The 17,367-nt window shown below is 39.5% G+C and overlaps 2 protein-coding genes and 1 long non-coding RNA gene across 5 annotated transcripts in view; 2 read left to right on the forward strand and 1 right to left on the reverse strand.

Moving 5' to 3' along the window:
- Positions 1 to 2,914, forward strand: DNAJC9 (DnaJ heat shock protein family (Hsp40) member C9). 2 transcript variants are annotated; one of them, XM_082053440.1, is made up of 6 exons: positions 1 to 234; positions 312 to 452; positions 546 to 800; positions 1,591 to 1,674; positions 2,267 to 2,411; positions 2,685 to 2,914. In XM_082053440.1, exons 1-5 carry the CDS (start codon positions 55 to 57, stop codon positions 2,384 to 2,386), a joined length of 780 nt encoding a protein of 259 aa, XP_081909566.1. In that variant the 5' UTR covers positions 1 to 54; the 3' UTR covers positions 2,387 to 2,411; positions 2,685 to 2,914. The 2 variants fall into 2 exon arrangements, with proteins under 2 accessions (XP_081909566.1, XP_081909565.1); XM_082053439.1 differs by having other exon boundaries at positions 2,267 to 2,914.
- Positions 2,399 to 17,367, reverse strand: part of FAM149B1 (family with sequence similarity 149 member B1) — a 15,927-nt gene continuing 958 nt past the window's right edge. Inside the window, exons 2-15 of one of the 2 annotated variants that reach the window (XM_082053435.1) lie at positions 17,096 to 17,200; positions 16,392 to 16,515; positions 15,285 to 15,427; positions 14,564 to 14,683; positions 13,826 to 13,996; positions 12,232 to 12,419; positions 11,831 to 11,961; positions 11,206 to 11,259; positions 10,627 to 10,739; positions 9,799 to 10,005; positions 8,757 to 8,883; positions 8,308 to 8,433; positions 7,273 to 7,354; positions 2,399 to 5,641 (exon numbers count right to left, since the gene is read on the reverse strand). In XM_082053435.1, coding sequence (XP_081909561.1) covers positions 5,586 to 5,641; positions 7,273 to 7,354; positions 8,308 to 8,433; positions 8,757 to 8,883; positions 9,799 to 10,005; positions 10,627 to 10,739; positions 11,206 to 11,259; positions 11,831 to 11,961; positions 12,232 to 12,419; positions 13,826 to 13,996; positions 14,564 to 14,683; positions 15,285 to 15,427; positions 16,392 to 16,515; positions 17,096 to 17,200 — 1,747 coding nt within the window. In that variant the 3' untranslated portion in view covers positions 2,399 to 5,585. The remainder of the gene's footprint in view (positions 5,642 to 7,272; positions 7,355 to 8,307; positions 8,434 to 8,756; positions 8,884 to 9,798; positions 10,006 to 10,626; positions 10,740 to 11,205; positions 11,260 to 11,830; positions 11,962 to 12,231; positions 12,420 to 13,825; positions 13,997 to 14,563; positions 14,684 to 15,284; positions 15,428 to 16,391; positions 16,516 to 17,095; positions 17,201 to 17,367) is intronic. The other variant, XM_082053436.1, reaches the window with a different exon arrangement.
- Positions 12,381 to 16,484, forward strand: LOC309440108. The gene is made up of 4 exons (XR_014184131.1): positions 12,381 to 12,429; positions 12,547 to 12,606; positions 13,872 to 14,004; positions 16,354 to 16,484. It is a non-coding gene; the product is annotated as an uncharacterized lncRNA (long non-coding RNA).

Genomic DNA, 17,367 nt, shown 5'->3' on the forward strand with positions numbered 1-17,367 from the left:
CGATATCCGTGGCTGCGCGGCGCGGTTGGCGCTGTGAGGCGGCCGGCCGGCGGGATGGGGCTGCTGGAGCAGTGCGAGGCCGTCTTCGGCTCCGCCGACCTCTACAGCGTCCTGGGCGTCCGCCGAGAGGCCTCGGCCCAGGAGGTCCGCCGGGGCTACCACCGCGCCTCGCTCCGCGTCCACCCCGACCGCGCCGAGCCCGATGCCAAGGAGGAGGCGACGCGGCGGTTCCAGGTGAGCGCGGGCGGGAGGGACGGCGGGATGGCGGCCGCGGGCTGACCGAGCGAGCGAGCGGCCCGTGTGTCCCGCAGGTCCTGGGCAAGGTGTACGCCGTGCTGAGCGACGCGGAGCAGCGCGCCCTGTACGACGAGCAGGGCACGGTGGACGAGGAGAGCGAGGCGCTGAGCGCCCCGCGGGACTGGCAGCAGTACTGGCGGCTGCTCTTCAAGAAGGTGAGAGGCGCTTCGCGTTTTTCTGATGCTGTCCCTCACATCCCTCTGGCGAATAAATCCTGTAACTCGAGGGCTGTCACCTCTTTGCTTCAGATCACTGTAAAGGATATTGAGGACTTTGAAAAGAACTATAAAGATTCAGAAGAAGAGCTAGCTGATATTAAAGCAGCGTACGTGGATTTTGAGGGCGACATGGACAGGATACTGGAGTCTGTGTTGTGTGCGGACTATACAGATGAACCAAGAATACGGAAAATCATAGAAAAAGCCATTGACTCTGGAGAAGTCCCATCCTACAAAGCTTTTGTAAAAGAGTCTAAGAAGAAAATGTCTGCAAGAAAAAGACGGGTAGGTTATGTCAATCAGGCACCAAAGGGAAACATTATTTATTATAAGCTTTTAATCTCCCTTGGTAGAAATAAATGAAACTGTTCTTAAGACAAATACTTGCCACTGGTTACAGATTTTGCTCAGTATCTTTGATTTTCACGTTTAGCCACCTGTGTTCTCCACCCCGACACCCCCAAACTGTGAAAGCTTTTGAGTTGTAAAAGGCTGTTGCCTATTAAATCTTTCTTTTATTTCATCATTACATACAATGGCTTATTACAGTTTAGCATGTCAGTGCATCTATTCACAGACCCATGAGTTGCTGAAGTTAAGAAGTGTAGGTGGGGTGAAAATATATTATGCTTGCCTTCTGACAAGTGTGAAATAACATTCTGCAGTAAATGCACCTCTTCTCCATCCTGGAGATGGTGGTTGTGGGTTTTTTTTCCTATTTTCTTTTTTTACATTTTGTAGAATATGTCATATGCACATCATCACAGTAACCTTTCTCCAATGTAAGAAAATGTAATAGCCGGTAAGACAAAAAAAAAAAAAGGGTGGAGGGAACAGGGATGGGGATGGACATCTCATCATGTTCAGCATTGTGAAACAGCAAAAAATCTGTCTCACTCTGCTAAACTGCAGAACCAGAACAGGCTTTCTCTCATCTGCGGCCAGACTGGGACATTGTTTGTGTTTCCTTGCAGCTATTTATATACAGATGCAAAATAAAGTGTTTGGTAACTACTGTAAGACTTTGTCAAATAACATGCAAAATACTTTTTAAAAAACTGTTTTGGTATTTTAGGCAGAAAAAGAAGCTAGAGAGGCAGAAAAGACTAAGGAAGAACTGGGCCTTGGTGGAGAAGATGACTTGAAAGCGCTGATTCAAGTAAGGCTTTTTGTATCTGTTAAAGATAACTCTGTTACTGGCTTATAATTGTGTTTTCCCTGAGCATCTTTGTATTTTGGATCCTTGTAACTCTTCTGAGTTCCTGAAGTTAAAATCTGATCTTCATGTTAACTATGCGTATGGTATGGTTTTCATTACTTGTGTCTTTTGCTTGTCCTTATTGCATGCACAGTCAAAATATTTAACTTATAAAGGAACATGCCGTTCACATTCTGTTTTGGGGAATGTTTTCTCTTTCTTTTTTCGTTCTTCCACAGGCTTCCTAGAATGTTCATGCCTAATCATTCCTTAAATTATAATAGTTTGGGGTCTAAATTAGAAATAACTTTGCTTTCCTAGCCTTATGTTGTGGGGGTTTTTTATAGCCACTCTTTACCTCTGTCTTGATACTTGTGGAAGTATAGAGTATACAAGTAGGGTTTGGCTTGACAGTGCTATACCTCCTGTAGCTTGTGTTCCTTGCTTAATATATGCTGAGATTTTATGTAGTTATCTAACTTCAACAGAATAATCTGTATTGGGAAGTAGTAAAAGTTTTGGTGTTTATTTTTTTTTTTTTTCCCTCCCCTAGAGCAGAAATAAGGATCGAAAAAAGGAGATGGATGACTTTTTGGCCCAACTGGAAGCAAAGTATGGGAACGATGCTAAAAAAGGAGGGAAGAAGACTACAGCCAAGAAAGGAAAGAAATAAATAATTTTGTAGGCTGAAATATCAGGTATCATTTTGTACGGGAACATGTAGATTTGGGAGAATTCCAGAGTTTTTCTGGACTACTGCTTCAGAGTGTGTGCGCATCAGTTTGCTGTGATGGGGAGGTATGATGCAGAACACATCGTGAACAAAACAGACAAAGCATTCTGGTGCTACTGTTTAAAGTCCTTTGGGAGCTCTTCAGTGAAGGTCAGATTCTTGACTAGAAGTGTTGTTACAGCAAGGAATGCATGTGATGCTTGTTAAACTTGAGCTGAAGCGCTTTCTTTCCAAACAGCTAATGGATATCGGTGCAGCTGATGGCAAAACAATGTCATCCCACACCTTTGAGAGTCCTCAGTGCTGATTCCTGCGGTTTCCAAGTTGGAAGCCTTATCTTCTTGCTACTCATGCATTTCTTTTGTAACAAACCTCCTGCTGTTTTTAAAAGTCTTTGCAGTTCAGCTCAACTGGTGTTTTTTGGACATTCGGGTGTATTTATAAAGATACTTTGGAAAATGGCAGATTTAATAAATGAAGAGTTTTTGCAGAATTCTGTGCTATGTTGCTTTCCTAGCCCTCTATGTTTTCTAAGTAGCTGTTCAAAACAAACTGATCGTGTTGACTCTCCTGAGTGATGTAATTTAAGCAACTGCTACATACTTCTATAGCACCAGGAAACATGGCTGTATTGTTAACTGTGGCATCAGTGCTGGTAGATGAGAGGGCCATGGACTGTTTGGTCTTTGACTGCCTGTGGCAGATGCCACAGGAAGAATGTGAGGCCACAGCACGTGTGTGACTACGCAGAAATTCTCTGACTTGCTGATGTGAGGTAATAAACTTGAAAATCCACAGAACAGAGTCGGTTCTGTGTATTTCTAGGGTTCGTGATGTCCCATGACAAGGCGTTTCAAAGCTTAGAAATGTAGTGCATGTTAGTTCAACAGCGTCACAGTCAAGTCTGCTGGAGGATGGTAGTGATGAGCTACTTTATTGTATTTGTCAACACTTCTGTTATTTTGTAAGCAAAGTACTTCTGTAAGATGTGCCAACAGTTTAAAGGTTTTTGCTTCAGCTATTTTTAATCCACTTGACATAGTGTGCTGGGGTATGAATTTGAAGGGTAACTTGTTTTCAACATACTACAGCTCAACGGGATGAGGGTGGCTTTATTTTGTGGGTCATTTTTCAAAGGTTTATGAGCCACAAGGTGAACACTGGTTGTGGGTTGAGGTCCTTGCTGCTGCATTGGTGGGTTCAGGAACAGACTGTTTAATAGAGCTTCCTTGGGGGAAGCCAGAGGTGGATGAGAACTCTGTTCCCTTTTATTTGGCTGCTTTCATAATTGTTCTGACTCTGAGAGTCCAGCAAATCATTATGTTGCCTAATACATGACAGGAACGTTACTTTCACTATACAAAATAGATATCTAACAGCCCAGGAGAAGTCTCTTATGTCAACCATCTGTACAGAAACAAAAAAACCTACTCTATGATGAGAATGCTTTCACTTTTTTAGCACACTGACTCATCTGGGCTGTGAAATATTGCATTATGTTACTAGAAGCCTATTTGTGTATTTTTGTAACTTATGCACTGGGGCTCCCTGAGGAATGGCACTGATACAAAGGGGATGCTTATCTCCAGTTACCTTGAGATAACAAAATGACACATTGTACAATGTTCCAGTAGTCTTTACGGTTTAAGAGAAATGGTCTTTTGAAAGAGTTTAGTGAATAGAGGCCTCTCTTTAGCATCAGATTATCTCTATGCAAACTTAAGAGATTTAGATTGAGCCCAGAGCTCTTTTTACCCCTCTAGAAATGCAAAGGAAAGTTAACCCAGTTACATTTGCACAGTTCTACTTTGCTTTCTTTTCCCTTATTTTTGATTAGAGCAGACTTGTATCAACTGGACTCAAGAACTTCAATATTAAAATTATTAGCTGTTCTGTAGGTACCATTAACAGGTACCTACAGGATGCATAACACAGAGTGGGGAAATAGGGGAGCCACTTCATAAAGAATACTGACATTATTTTTCCATTATTAGCTGTAATTTGAAAAATATTTATAAGGGAATTTAGGAAAAAAGTGCTCTTTAATTGCTCTTTAAAGGAACAACTGTTTTCATGCAGTGTCCTGACTCTGTTAAAATACCGTAAGTGGTTGTTCCACCTTGTTTACACTTACTTGTAGTCTGGTAGTGGTTGGGAGTAAGACCTTCAACTAATCTCTCATTTTGAGAAGCTTGTATTTCGTGTTTTTCTTTTATTTGGAGCCACAAGGGCTAATACCCCTGGTATGTCTGCCACACAGTGCAGAATACATCTATTAAAAGCTATGTTGCATCTGTGAATTGTGAAACTTCATGGTGGAGTGCAGAAATCTTGTATAATTGCAGGTATTTTTAGAAGGGGAGACTGACCTATTCTGTGAAATTACCATAAAATATCTCACCAGGAAAACAACGTGACTTTCTTTGCATAGTGTCCCGAACTACTTGGAGTAAGACACTCCTTTTTGCCTCTTAAATCTTCTTCAGTCACTGAGGAAGAGGTATAAGTGTGTAACACAGGAAAAGGCAGTGGTATGCTACCGTTAAAGCTGTCAGTTCTTTTCAGCTGCTTTGCTACCTTATTTTTACACAACTGTGTTAATATCTGCTGCAATTACTACAGGATTCATAACTTGACTAAGTGGAGTTGTAGAAGCAGTACCACGTTCAGTGCGTGCTTTTGGTAGTATAATATTGCTTTAAACATATAAATACAGTTTAAAAATATTAAGTTACTACTGCCGTGAAAGGCCTGATTAGTCTTCTGTAGAGCTAACGGAAAAATGAGCAGGTTCTGCAGTACCTGCCCGTAACAACATGAGTCAGTCACAAGCCAGTACTGGGAAAACAGCAACAACTGAGAGCGTTTGCTGGGTTTTCTAGGACTTTGGCTTTACTGTCCACTGGAGTGTATTCACCCTTCTACTGGAGTATAACTTCTACTGGTAGAAAATGGAATGTTTAAGTAAACCACTTCTAATCTTTGGCGGCTGCTTCTTAGGTTTATACAAAAATAATTATTGATAAGGAAGGGTGTTTGAGAACTCTCTGTAAACAATGTTGAATTGCTGAGAACAAGAGGTGGTTCCTGACTCCGGAGATGGACAGATGGGCACTTCAGGGCATGTCAGAACCCCTGTTTACTTTTTGTGACTGATGCACTTCTCACCTTTCACAGAACCACGCAGCTGAAGACCTAATAAACAGAGATCATGTAGAATTTTAAGACTTGTGGAAGGTATTAAAACTAAGTACGAAATACATCTCCTTTAGCTTAAAACTAAAATGCCTTTTTTTTGCATTTTTTTCTAATACGTGGCTATCAACTGCATTATGTATAACCTCTGCAAGTTTGAGACAAGTGACTGGCCTTCCAAAGAGGCAAAGTTTGTGCTTTCATTGCAGGGAACTACTGTATTTCGTGAAGTATTCAAGTCTACAAAGTTCTGCTGATTTCATTTTTTTTTCTGTTAATATAGCAGTCATGATACTCATCTTGCATTTAAAGATACTAGATTTTGTTGGGTTTTTTTTTTTGAGGAGGAGCAGATATTTATTTTAATTTCAGTAAGAACCACTTCTTTTTTGTTTTAAAACAAGTTACTTCAATTTAGTGCCTTTGTTAAACTCTGGTTGCCTTTTGTATCCCTTATATTAGTGGTAGTAGGCCATTCAGGTATTAAACAAGCTCCTGTCCTCAAATAATCATACATGTGCTTGCTGCCTTAACCTTTGCAGCTTCCATCCTATCTTGTTAGTGTATTTTTGTGGGGGAGATTCTGACGACTCTCTCAGGAATCCTGAAACAGCGATGCCAGGAATCCAGAGTACCTTGCCTCGACAGACGTAGTTTGTGTAAGGTGTCTCTAACCCCCTGCTCTGTGCCACCCTCTCCAGGTGGAGGTGACACTCAGCATCAATCGAAAGTTAACAGAGGGTGCTCAAGGTGAACTCGGGGGAGGGTTACAAAGACGGCATTCAGAAAAGCTGTTCCAGGGCACAGAATTTAACTTTTGCTCTACTGTAATCTCTGAACAAACTCCCTTTCTACTGACTAGATTAGACCATGAGGTGAAAAACCTAAAATTCTGAAGGCAAAGTTAAGTAAGGTTCATTGTTCCACCCTAGCGCTTGTGTACACCCGTGCAACTTAGTCTTGTACCTTCCTGCTAGTAAAAAACCCTATAATGCTGGTTGTGACTGTAGCTATTCTGAAGCATATATGGTGACTATTTTCAAAGTGTATTAACCACAAACACTTTAAGGAGATGACTTTGCAGTAAAGGAAGAGAAACTGGAGGGAAGAGTTAATCCAGTTGTTACAAATTAAACAGTAAAAGCATATTGTGATTTCGGGGCATGCATGTGAAGTGTACAGTTACTGGCTTTAAAATATACTTCGAGTTAATCTAGTGCAATTCTAAGACCTAGTGCAGATCTAGTACAATCTCTTCCAGATACAGTGCAAATAAATTTCTTTTGGACGTAATGCAGTTTTTTTAATTTGTAGCTGAGCAGAAGAAAAATCCTTGGACAGAAAGCAGTTATTGCTAATTCTAGTTTAAACTGGTAACTCCGGCTCTTAACTTTGACATGAGAGGTGTTGGGGCTGATTACATTAAACTTCCTTAAATGATTTAAAATACTAGGTGGTAATAAAAAAAAAAATACCCAAACATACTCTATATGTAAGTATAAAACTTGTGTACTGGAAAATTTAGAACATGGAATAGAACTTTGAAAAATCTCTTCAATGCAATACATCCTTGTCTCAAAAGCCTACACCTCTTGTTTCATCTTATTAAATCCTCTGGCTGATGAGCATACCTGAACCTGTCGATCCTCTGCTTGTCCAAGATTGATTACTATAATCAATAACAGTGCAAGAACGGCGGTGCTGTGGATCTGGCTGAAAAGACAGTTCAGGTTATTTATCTTTGTGTGAAAAATTCTGAACATCAAGATTATCATACAAACAGATGTATTTCCTAATTTGTAAGATGTTGTAAAGATCTAAGTAGAGCTTTTACAAGTTTAAGGGATGTTAAATCAACCTAAAGTACAACTCCTACTGAGTAAAGACACTTCTATAGCAATCTTACTTAGAACAGTCACTGGGCCAGTTAAAGGCATTCTCACCACTTCTGAAAATGGTTTTGTTTTAAAATAGATTTTAAGTTTGTACACTCAACTACTAAGTCAAGGATGTTGAAATTATACACAGAAACCAAAACAGCAGTTACTTAGTGTCTCTCGTTAAAATTACAGCTTTTAAAGCTTAGATAAAAATACTTTGTTAGATAGGCCAAGATATTGGCAGAGTGGGTGTTTCAATAAAATAAACCAAGAGCATTTGGTGGTGAAACAGACTGGACATTAACAGCACAGCAAACCTGTGCAAGAAAGCAATGAAGGCTATTCTACCCTTGTGTTTCTGAATACTGCTGTAGGAATGATTTCCCAAGGTTTGTGCAAAACTTGAAGCATCCTCTCCTACCCCACAGTTCTTAAGCCTTCACAGAAGATGCTACATTGACTATTACGCCTTAAGGAATGATTAGCTTTTTCCACAAGTATCTCAAACTTGGATTCTTCAAGAAAAGTGTAGGACCAGCAGCTACTTGTTAGGTGTAGTTAGGAGGTGGCTGTGGGCAGCATGGTGAGATTGTTATCCACAAACAAGTGACTTCTCCTGTTTGTTTGGGAAACGCCAAGCAATGATGTTTCTGTTAACCCATGAGTATCAGATCAAGTGGGGAACTTGACGAACTCCCTGGCACTGATCACCTGTCACATAGTTCTCAAGTAATGTTTATTGCCCAAGCGCCCTAGGATTATTTGGTATAATTTGCCATACTTTACCAGTAATGTGTTGGTTGTGTTAAGCCTGGAGAAATGATCAGGTAAGAAAAGCCTCTCCTGAAGCTGCTGGTGGGTATCTTCATGTGTTGTTACACTGTGAGCTCGACTTGAGTTCCCTCGAGGTTTCTGCATTGAAGAATAACAGTTATGACTTTTTCATATTGCACTAGTACATTTAAAATAATTAGCCTAGGAATTAAAGCTATTTTTCAAATCAATCATTCCACATCTACTTATGGGGATGAAAAAAATTCTGGCATTAACTGGAGTTAAAGCATTCAGCTCTGGGTGATGCTTTTGGTCAAAATGGATGCAGTGTTTTTGCGCATCTCCATCAGTTGCTATCACTTGCAAGAAAACTAACAAACTGGAACTCTTGGGTTTGGTAATTTGATCGGCAGTGATTACATTTTTAGACGATGCAATAGCAGAACTGTTGTGCCTGTTACCATTTGCCTCTGGCATCCTTCAGTGCTCGTGTGCTCTGCCATGGTGGTGGTAGTAATAGGTGGTAGGAGGTTTTTTCGGTTTAGCAGCAGTGGGGGGGGTGAGGTCAGCTGCTCATGTGCAGTCAGACTGAAATGCATCAATGAGAACAGAAAAAATACAGTTTATACATTTGGCATTGTGTAAACATAGAGCATTGTCAGTTTGTTTGGCATTATATGGACGAAGAAAGTTAAAACTAAGAGCAACAGCTGCAGAATTTTGCTACAAGATGCTGGTCTTAGGGTTGTCTATCAGAGACTAGATTTAGAAGAGTTCTGCAGTGGGTAAAGTTTGGCAGAAATCTTCATCTATTAACACAAACTTCTAGTTTTTGTAATGTTTAATATTAAGCATATAGGCAAAGTGAGTCTGAGCAGAAATCCTGGTAATGGATTGATGACCCATCCAGTGCGTTTGGAGGAGCCTGCTGGGCAGCTGGTACAGCAGAATGAAGGTGTGTGTATGAAGGGGTTCTCATGGGCCGTTATCACACCACGGCAGAATCGTTTGCCCATTCCCAGACACCACATTATTTTCTGCTCTTTGTTCATATTCTTTAGCATTAAGTACTGCTTACTGCTAACTTCAGCCTAGCAACTGAAGATAAACAGCAAGCCTAGAAAACAGTAGTGGGCCATATTTTAAAGTAGAGCAAGTAAAAATTCTCCGTAACACATATTGTAGCTCTTTGACTTATTACACGCATCAAATAAAACATCTAGGGGTAAAACAAGGCTTCTGCCTTCTCCATATTTGAGTACTTGAAGGAACAGGTGCCAGACACTTTTAGAAGCCTTCTGAAGGAGGTAAACCAATCTAGCTGCACAAAATACTAAATTAATTAAGCATTAGTTATAGAAGGAATGTATAAGTGTTGATATAAGTAAGGATAAGTGTTCTGTTTTCTAGATACAGCATTTTCACATGAAAGGTGTCTGAATGCTTTTTGCATAAGCTGGGTTCTCTAAATACTTGCAGTGAGAAACTGGTTTTGAGACGTACAGCCGCGTTCCCCTGAAGACGTCGTCAACAGACCCAGGGGTCCCAGCACGAGAGTGGCTGGTGTTGATGGGATGCAGGGTACGTGGCGGTGGGTTTCGCCTTCTTGTGGAACGTGATAGCGATAATGTGCTGAGCTCGAGAGGACGACTTGGCCACACTCTGCCAGAGAGGATGGAACTAGAGCCTGGCCATCTGTCATCCAGATCCCTAACAAAATAATAGCAAAACCAAAAGAGATATGGTTAGCATGACTGAGAAATACTCTGTTAGCAAAGTATGCATCCACAGGTGACATTAATAATATTATGTGTGGATAGAGATTATTTTTTTTTTTTTTTACATAACTATATAAAGTAATTTACAGTCAAATTAGAAAAGAATAGGCGATGGAAAAGAAAAAACAAGGCTGTTTTGTTTTGTTATTTTTAATGAACTATGAACTTTCTGATTGAAGATTCTGGTATAAAAGTAAAAATAAATCACAAAACAGAGTAAAAAACCCTACTGTCAAACCGGTTTTCACACCCACAGCCTAGATGTAACTAACACAAGTCCAGTTCTAGGAACTGAGCAAATAATTCAGGATGTCATTTTGTGCCAAGAGTAATGCCACTAAATGTTCACTGTGTGGTAAACCAGCAGCAACCAAACAGAAAACCTGTTCTAGAAGTATACTGTTTCATAGAGAGCAAATAAATAAACAACCAAGCAGAAAAATAATTGAGAATTGCACTCTCCAGTGTATAAAGTTATATCGCAATGTTTTGGGTTGACTCTCTGTCACCATGAGAATGCTTCACTTCACAACACATGATATCTAGTTCTTACAGTGTTTTCTCCATTACAGGCAGGTGCCTTTGCTGTAACTGGATCCCATGTATCACCATCAAGCCATTTAGATTACGCTGAGAGCCACTACTTGACCCTTGAGAGAGGTTTACCTGAAAAGTTAAAAAAGAAAAAAAAAGTAAATTACTGTCTAGCAGGGACATACGCACATATTCACAGATTTTGTCCTTGCAGATAATCTTGGAGGAAATAAACTAATTTCTTCCATGACACCCAGATATATATACTCATTTATATTATTTCCCCATCTAGGATAGGCATCTTAGCATCCCATTATTATTGCAAATACTACTGCTTAGAAAATGTATACTACTGTGCTATGTCATACTTAATATTTTCCAACTGAGCTTCTCATTTGCATGACAGGATCTTCCAAAAATAGCTATAATCAGAAGCTTTATGAAACTAATTTTCAGTGCATGTTGACATTTAATGTCAAGAACAGAACTGCAACTCCTTTCTTGGAATACAGGCTGATCTGGAAAGACATCCAATTCCACCCACCGTAACGACAGCAAATAGAAAATACCAGAGCTTTAATCTCTCCAGCATACATACTTGAGGTGTTTTTCTCCTCTTTTTGCTTTTGCGGCCACATCTGGTTTTTGGGCTCTATGCATATAGTACAGGGAATGTGAGGAAGGGGCAAGGCGTAGAAATAAAGGAGAAAGAAATAAAAAAAATATAAGAAGGAAAGAATTGAATTAAAATGGAATAAACAGATAACACTCTGGTGCCCACCGCTCTAGGAGCAGATCATCTAAAGCAGATCATACAGTCAAATTCAGGGGCTGAGAAAAAACCCTGTTACGCAACTGCACTGAGATTTGTCCTCCTGCTATAGATAAGCTAGTGAGAATAGGATCTCACACACACAACGCTCCACCTCACAATTCAGTTCAAACATTATTGAAATGTGGAAAGAACTACATCATTCATCAATGGTCACCACATGGTTGTCCAATACATATATGAAATATATTAAGTTTGAAAGAGAAAAGTAGGAATTAAAACTTGCAACTGAGGAATAACAGAACTTAAGTGGTAGAAGGGACAGTCAGCATTCATACAAAATCCACGCCAGTTGCATATCTAACGGCCCCCTGACATACTCAAATCTGTGTGCTTAGGTAGTGCTCTATTGATTTCTCCCTACACAAACGAGCTGGCTAAAAATACTTACCAGATTTGATGTCAATGAGAGCGTTTTAGTTTGTAGCACACGAGGTAACAATGCTGGCAGAGGGTCAAACTGCAAAGGGCTTCCGGCACCTGCTCTGACTGTTCCTACTGTTATGATATTCTTCTCATCATCTATGCAAAGCAACAGAAAATTCCTGTAAATACAGACTATTGGCATTGCTATTTATGGACAGTGCTGTGTATCTGAATATTTTAAAGAGAGTCCTCTTAGACGCTAAGCTCTATTAAATCTTTGTAGGCACGTCTCACATTGTTATCAAAATAACTTTTTTTTCCCTCTGAAGAGATTATTCCCAAATACATCTCTCTCTCATTGCATCCTTGCAAATTTAAGTAACTGAAATCCCTTTTTGAATGTGCAGTTTGAACTGTGATCCTTACCAGAGGCTGACGCTTCCCAGTGTCTGCAGATTAATTCTTCCATGCAGCCTAGGACTTCACTCCAGACATCATCAAACACAAATGTGAGCACAGAATCCTTCATGCAGTAATATGGGGACAGAGGAGGAAACCCCAATTTCCGTCTACCAGAGGACAGTCCCATTTTCTTCTCATGCAACTCTTCCTCCCTATAAAAATGTAAGTATTACCAGCACCGTAAACACATTGTCTTTGCATTTTGCTGCGTTTATTTAATAGGATTAAAACATCACCTAAGGCTGCATTTCTGTTTTGTTCTCTCTTAAACTGAAATAGGTCAGGGCAGCTGGCTGAATAGTTGGAAGACTTCAGGAGAAGTTTTGTATGTATCACACAGTAAGTTTTGTATTTATCACAGAGAGCTGGCAGTTTAATAAACAGCGATATCAAATATCAGTCTAATACTGAAAGAAGCAACCTCCTGTACACTGGGGACTTGAACTTCTATTCCTTCCAGAATCTACCACTGATGTAAATAAGAAATGACTGAAACAATCACCTTATTACTGCCCACCTTGTTTTCCCCATCCAGAATGACTATAAATGATACTTCATGAATAATAAATAATTTACCAAGGAGATCAAAGTCTCATTTCAAAATAAATATTAATAGTTACAGTGATGTTTGTTTACTGTTAGGCTCCATATCTAATGTCACTACAGGATTCTGAAGACCAGAGAGAGGAATGTTACTACTCATGACTGTTTAATGCCACTCTCAGCCTGTTGCTCTAACAGCCAGAAGGTGTTCAGGGCACAGACTTAATTAAGTTTTAGACAATTAGATGTAATCAATGAGAGAGGAGAAAAACCATAAATCGCAGCAGCAAGTGGCCTCTGCTGCAAACTCTTCCACAGTGCAAGAGGTATTCTGAAGTGTGAAACCTGGAAGACAACTGCTAAAATGTTTATTTTCATCTGCCAAAAGAAACTTTATAGAAGGGAGAAAATAGTACTGATGCCAGCACATTTATTATGGCTTTCATATCTGCTCCCTGAATTAGTACTTAACATCAAAAAGCTACAAACCTTGAAAAAAAAAAAAAAAGGAGATGCAACTACAAAAAGGTGTAATACCATTATTTTACAGAGACAGCAATATTGTTTGCTGCAGCAATGTCTCTCTGGCCCGGTCAAAGCAAGCCACCTACCAGTCTGAATGTAATCAATGCAGCTAAGTGGCTTTATTTATTAAAACCAATTAAGTAGCTAGCAACTGACAGTATCATCCAGAGTCCTTGCCCAGGCCATATGTTCATATTGTTGGGTTGAATAAAGTAAAGGGCAAAAAGAATCCTATTCATGCCACCCTTATTCCTTTCTTCTTAAGATAAAAATAGTGGTAATTGTTTCTTGGCAAGCATCAAATCCACTCTAATGCTTAAATTACCACTGAAAATCTGAAAAGGTACAATTCCACACAAAATGCCAGTACAAACCCAAAGCAGCACACTTGCATACTTGATCAACTAACATCAAACTCAAATACTTATATCTGAACAGCAGGAATTCCAGGACACTGCTACTAGTTGCTGTCTTAATATTAGATACCTACACATCTCTGCGGTCAAATGCTAAATATTCCTCCATTACGCCTTCAGAGATAATTACTCCGTCTTCACCTTCTTCGCTCTCTGGAGAACACAAGGTCGGAGACTTGGAACGGTCAGCCTTTTTGTGAACGGGAGTAACAGGAAGAGGTACCTTCTTGCCAAAAACACTGAATCTGAACAGGTGACAATTTTCAGAAGGCAGAAATGAAAATAAGTTGTTATTCCGCTTAAAATAACAGCATTTGGTGAGCTGACAGACAATACAGTAGATTAAGGCCAAGCCATAGCGAGGCCGAAAAGTAAACACTCTTGGTTTGGATATTTTTAATTCTTGCTAAGGAACTTGAAACTTCAGAACAAAAATTCAAAGCTAATTCAAAAACATGAAATAATAAAAGTGGTACTAATGTAGTGCTTTGTATTTTTGATGTACTATACAAATGTAACAGATGATTAACCATAAAGCCAGCTACAGTACATACATATTCTTAAGAAGTCAGCAGCAGCAAAGTTTTATTTACTGATCCGTTTACTGTAGTTAGCAACAAGCACAGCTATGTAGTCTTGCTGTTCTGAAGGTACTACTTTTAGTCAAAAAGGGAAAAACAGTGTGCTTTGTTCAAAATTCAGCCTAACAAACTAATTAGGCTTGACAGGTTACGAAGCAGATCACTGCACTTCACTGAGAACTGAATTACCTTCCCACCTTGGTATGGTCTGGATCAACCGCTGGCACTTACTCGTTAGAATCTTTTTCTCGGGGTGAACTCACATCTGAGGAACGTAAACTGCCAGAAGGGGAACTTGAATACCATCCATACCCTTCATCCGTGGGGATCACCATCTGCTTCCCCACCACCCTGCCGTGGCAAAAGCAAAGGATAAATGAATCAGAAAATATCACAAGTAAAATTATTGACATGTACAAGAACAGGCAGCAGCCAATCCTCAAAATTCTGTAGGGAAGCTGTGTGTTTTTCGTGGTGATGGTTAACATGGTTTCCGTTGTTTTCCCTAGTATAGATTGCTTTGAGTCAGCACATTAAGAAAATTCTGCTTTTTTTTTACACTCTGCTAATTGTAAGACATTTGAATATGGACAAAACTGTTCAAGTACACATAATGAAGAGGTAAAATTTAAATTCTCAGATAGCCATAAGGACTGCTGAGCTAGGCTAAGAGGATTTTAAACTTATTTTAAGCCCCTGGCTTTTAGATATACCACCCATCTTTTCTAAGAGATTTTTGCTATGTTAAGGCCAAGTCAGTTGCAAATGACAATAATCCTTCAGCAAGGAACCGAACATGAGATAGCAGTATGTTTATTAATGACAATGGCAGGCAGAATACCAGAGTGATCTTTTTATCTCTATCTACTGTGTAATTGCACAAAACCACCCTGTTACTAATGTCATTTTAAAGCCAACTGTTTCCGTCCCTGTTAGTCTATTGATAAAATACCTGAGATGAGGGAAGTTGGATGCCCACTGGTGACATTCTTCCCGCAGTCCCTCGACACGCACATTTTCTTTCTGCTCATAGAGAAGCTCATCGATTTGTCTGAACATTTGCTGAACTTGTTGTGTGGCAGCTTTATCAAATTCCTAGAAAGGAAAGTTATCCCATAAATACTTAGTGGATAGCATTCAGAGGGGTTTTTATGGTATTTTTTTTTTAAATAATTGAAGATTACAACTATTTCTTTCAAGTTTAGCAGAACTGATTCAAACAGGTCTATTTCTTTTCCACAGCAAGACTAAATAGTTTTCACCCCAAGATGATGCAGGCTGCTGTTAAGACTGATGGTAGCTACATAAAACACTCACATTGACACATCAGAAAAAACTATTAAAGCATTTTGAAATATCTGTATTATATTAATTAAGACATAGTAATTTACATAACAGAAATCAGAACAGGAAGGATAAAATTCAGTGACATTTTAATGAAATGGAAAATGTATTGCTTGCAACATCCACCAACTACAGCAAAACAGAAAGCAATGCAGAGTGGTGTGAAACTCTTAAAGTGAAGGATGTTCAGGACCTTTGTCACATGTTCCTGTGTAGCTAGAAAATGGGGTCAGTTCTTGGGTAATTTAATCAGTTCCACCAGACCTCACCAAAAGCAATAGCACACTTTGTTTTGGTAGACAGAGAATAAAACCAGTATTTCCAAATGAAAATAATGTTTTAGGGGCTTGCTATATTTTGAGAAGCACATAAGTATGCAGGAGTTTGATAAACTCACACCAAGTGTCTGAAAGTGATCCACTCACATTTGGGATTCCACAATAACAGCATTTACTATTTTGTATAGATACACTTATGCGTTAAATGATTTGCCTTTCCAAATTTTTAGATGGAAATACAGCATATTAACTGAATAATATGAGCCTAACGTTCTGATCTGAGAGAAAGACAGGGAAGAAGTAAAAAAGATGTCTTTTCTATAACCACTATCACGATTTATTGGCAGATCCAATCCTTATTTTTATCCTGAAATGTCTTTCCAATGTCTTCCTGCTCAGTGTGCCAGATTTGGTTTGGATGATGACGTTCTACTCACATCATAGCCCCAGGAGAGGACTGAGCTGTCTTCGGTGGAGGTGTCAGCATAACTCTGACAAGCAGACTCTGAATTCCCATCATCGGATGGAGCAGCAGAAGGGTAATCTGATTCTTTCTGCTCCCTGAAACGCACATGTTGAGGGGAAAAAGAATATAAAATTCCAACAATATACAATGACAAATAAACTCCGTAAGTAAACTTATTTGTATACAATAAAGCATATATATATCAGAAGAGGTCTTAGCAGTAATAGAGTTTTCATAGGGTAAATATTTACTGCTGAGGCATTTAAGCAGAAGGCATAATACACAAGTAATTATAACAACTGTAACTCCTAATAATCTTAGTGACACAGGAAGTCTAGAGGTCAAGCAAAACAGATTTTTCGAAGAATTATCTCAGTTAAACTGCAGACTATTTCTAGTCCCGGTTCTACACCACTGAGGAATTATTTTTATCTTTTCTCCTCTTGTTTTGGCCATAAAAATAGATGACCCAGGCTATTTGCAGCCTGGGAAGAGAACACGGCTACACACATTTTTACTGTTTCCAAAATAGGAAGGACACGTTCTGAAATGAAACAGTTCTGAGGTAACACCTGAGCCTGCCAACCGCATTACTTCTGTATAGATAGCTCAGCGCAGAAGTGCCTGGTTCTGCCATTGTCTCCAGACAAGGGTTCACGTTATGTTATAACGTACCTGGAGATCTCGCTGTCGTTCCCAGCCGCGGGTGCGGCTGCGCACACCTCCGCTTGTGGCTCCGGCGGAGGATGATGCCGCAAGGCATGTTTTGGAACTCCTTGTCTAAAACAAGAAGTAAGACTTGACATTACCTATAAGAATTAACATCTACAGAGTTCCCAAGCTTCACAGGGATTTTCTTCTGCTTTCTGCACTAATTTACATACTAGAGATCATTTATTATTATTAGAAGGCTAATTCTTGTTAACAAAGCTTTAGAAATAAGGCAT

The sequence above is a fragment of the Streptopelia decaocto genome (genome assembly GCF_964273445.1).
Source record: "Streptopelia decaocto genome assembly, chromosome: 5".
Lineage (NCBI taxonomy): Eukaryota > Metazoa > Chordata > Aves > Columbiformes > Columbidae > Streptopelia > Streptopelia decaocto.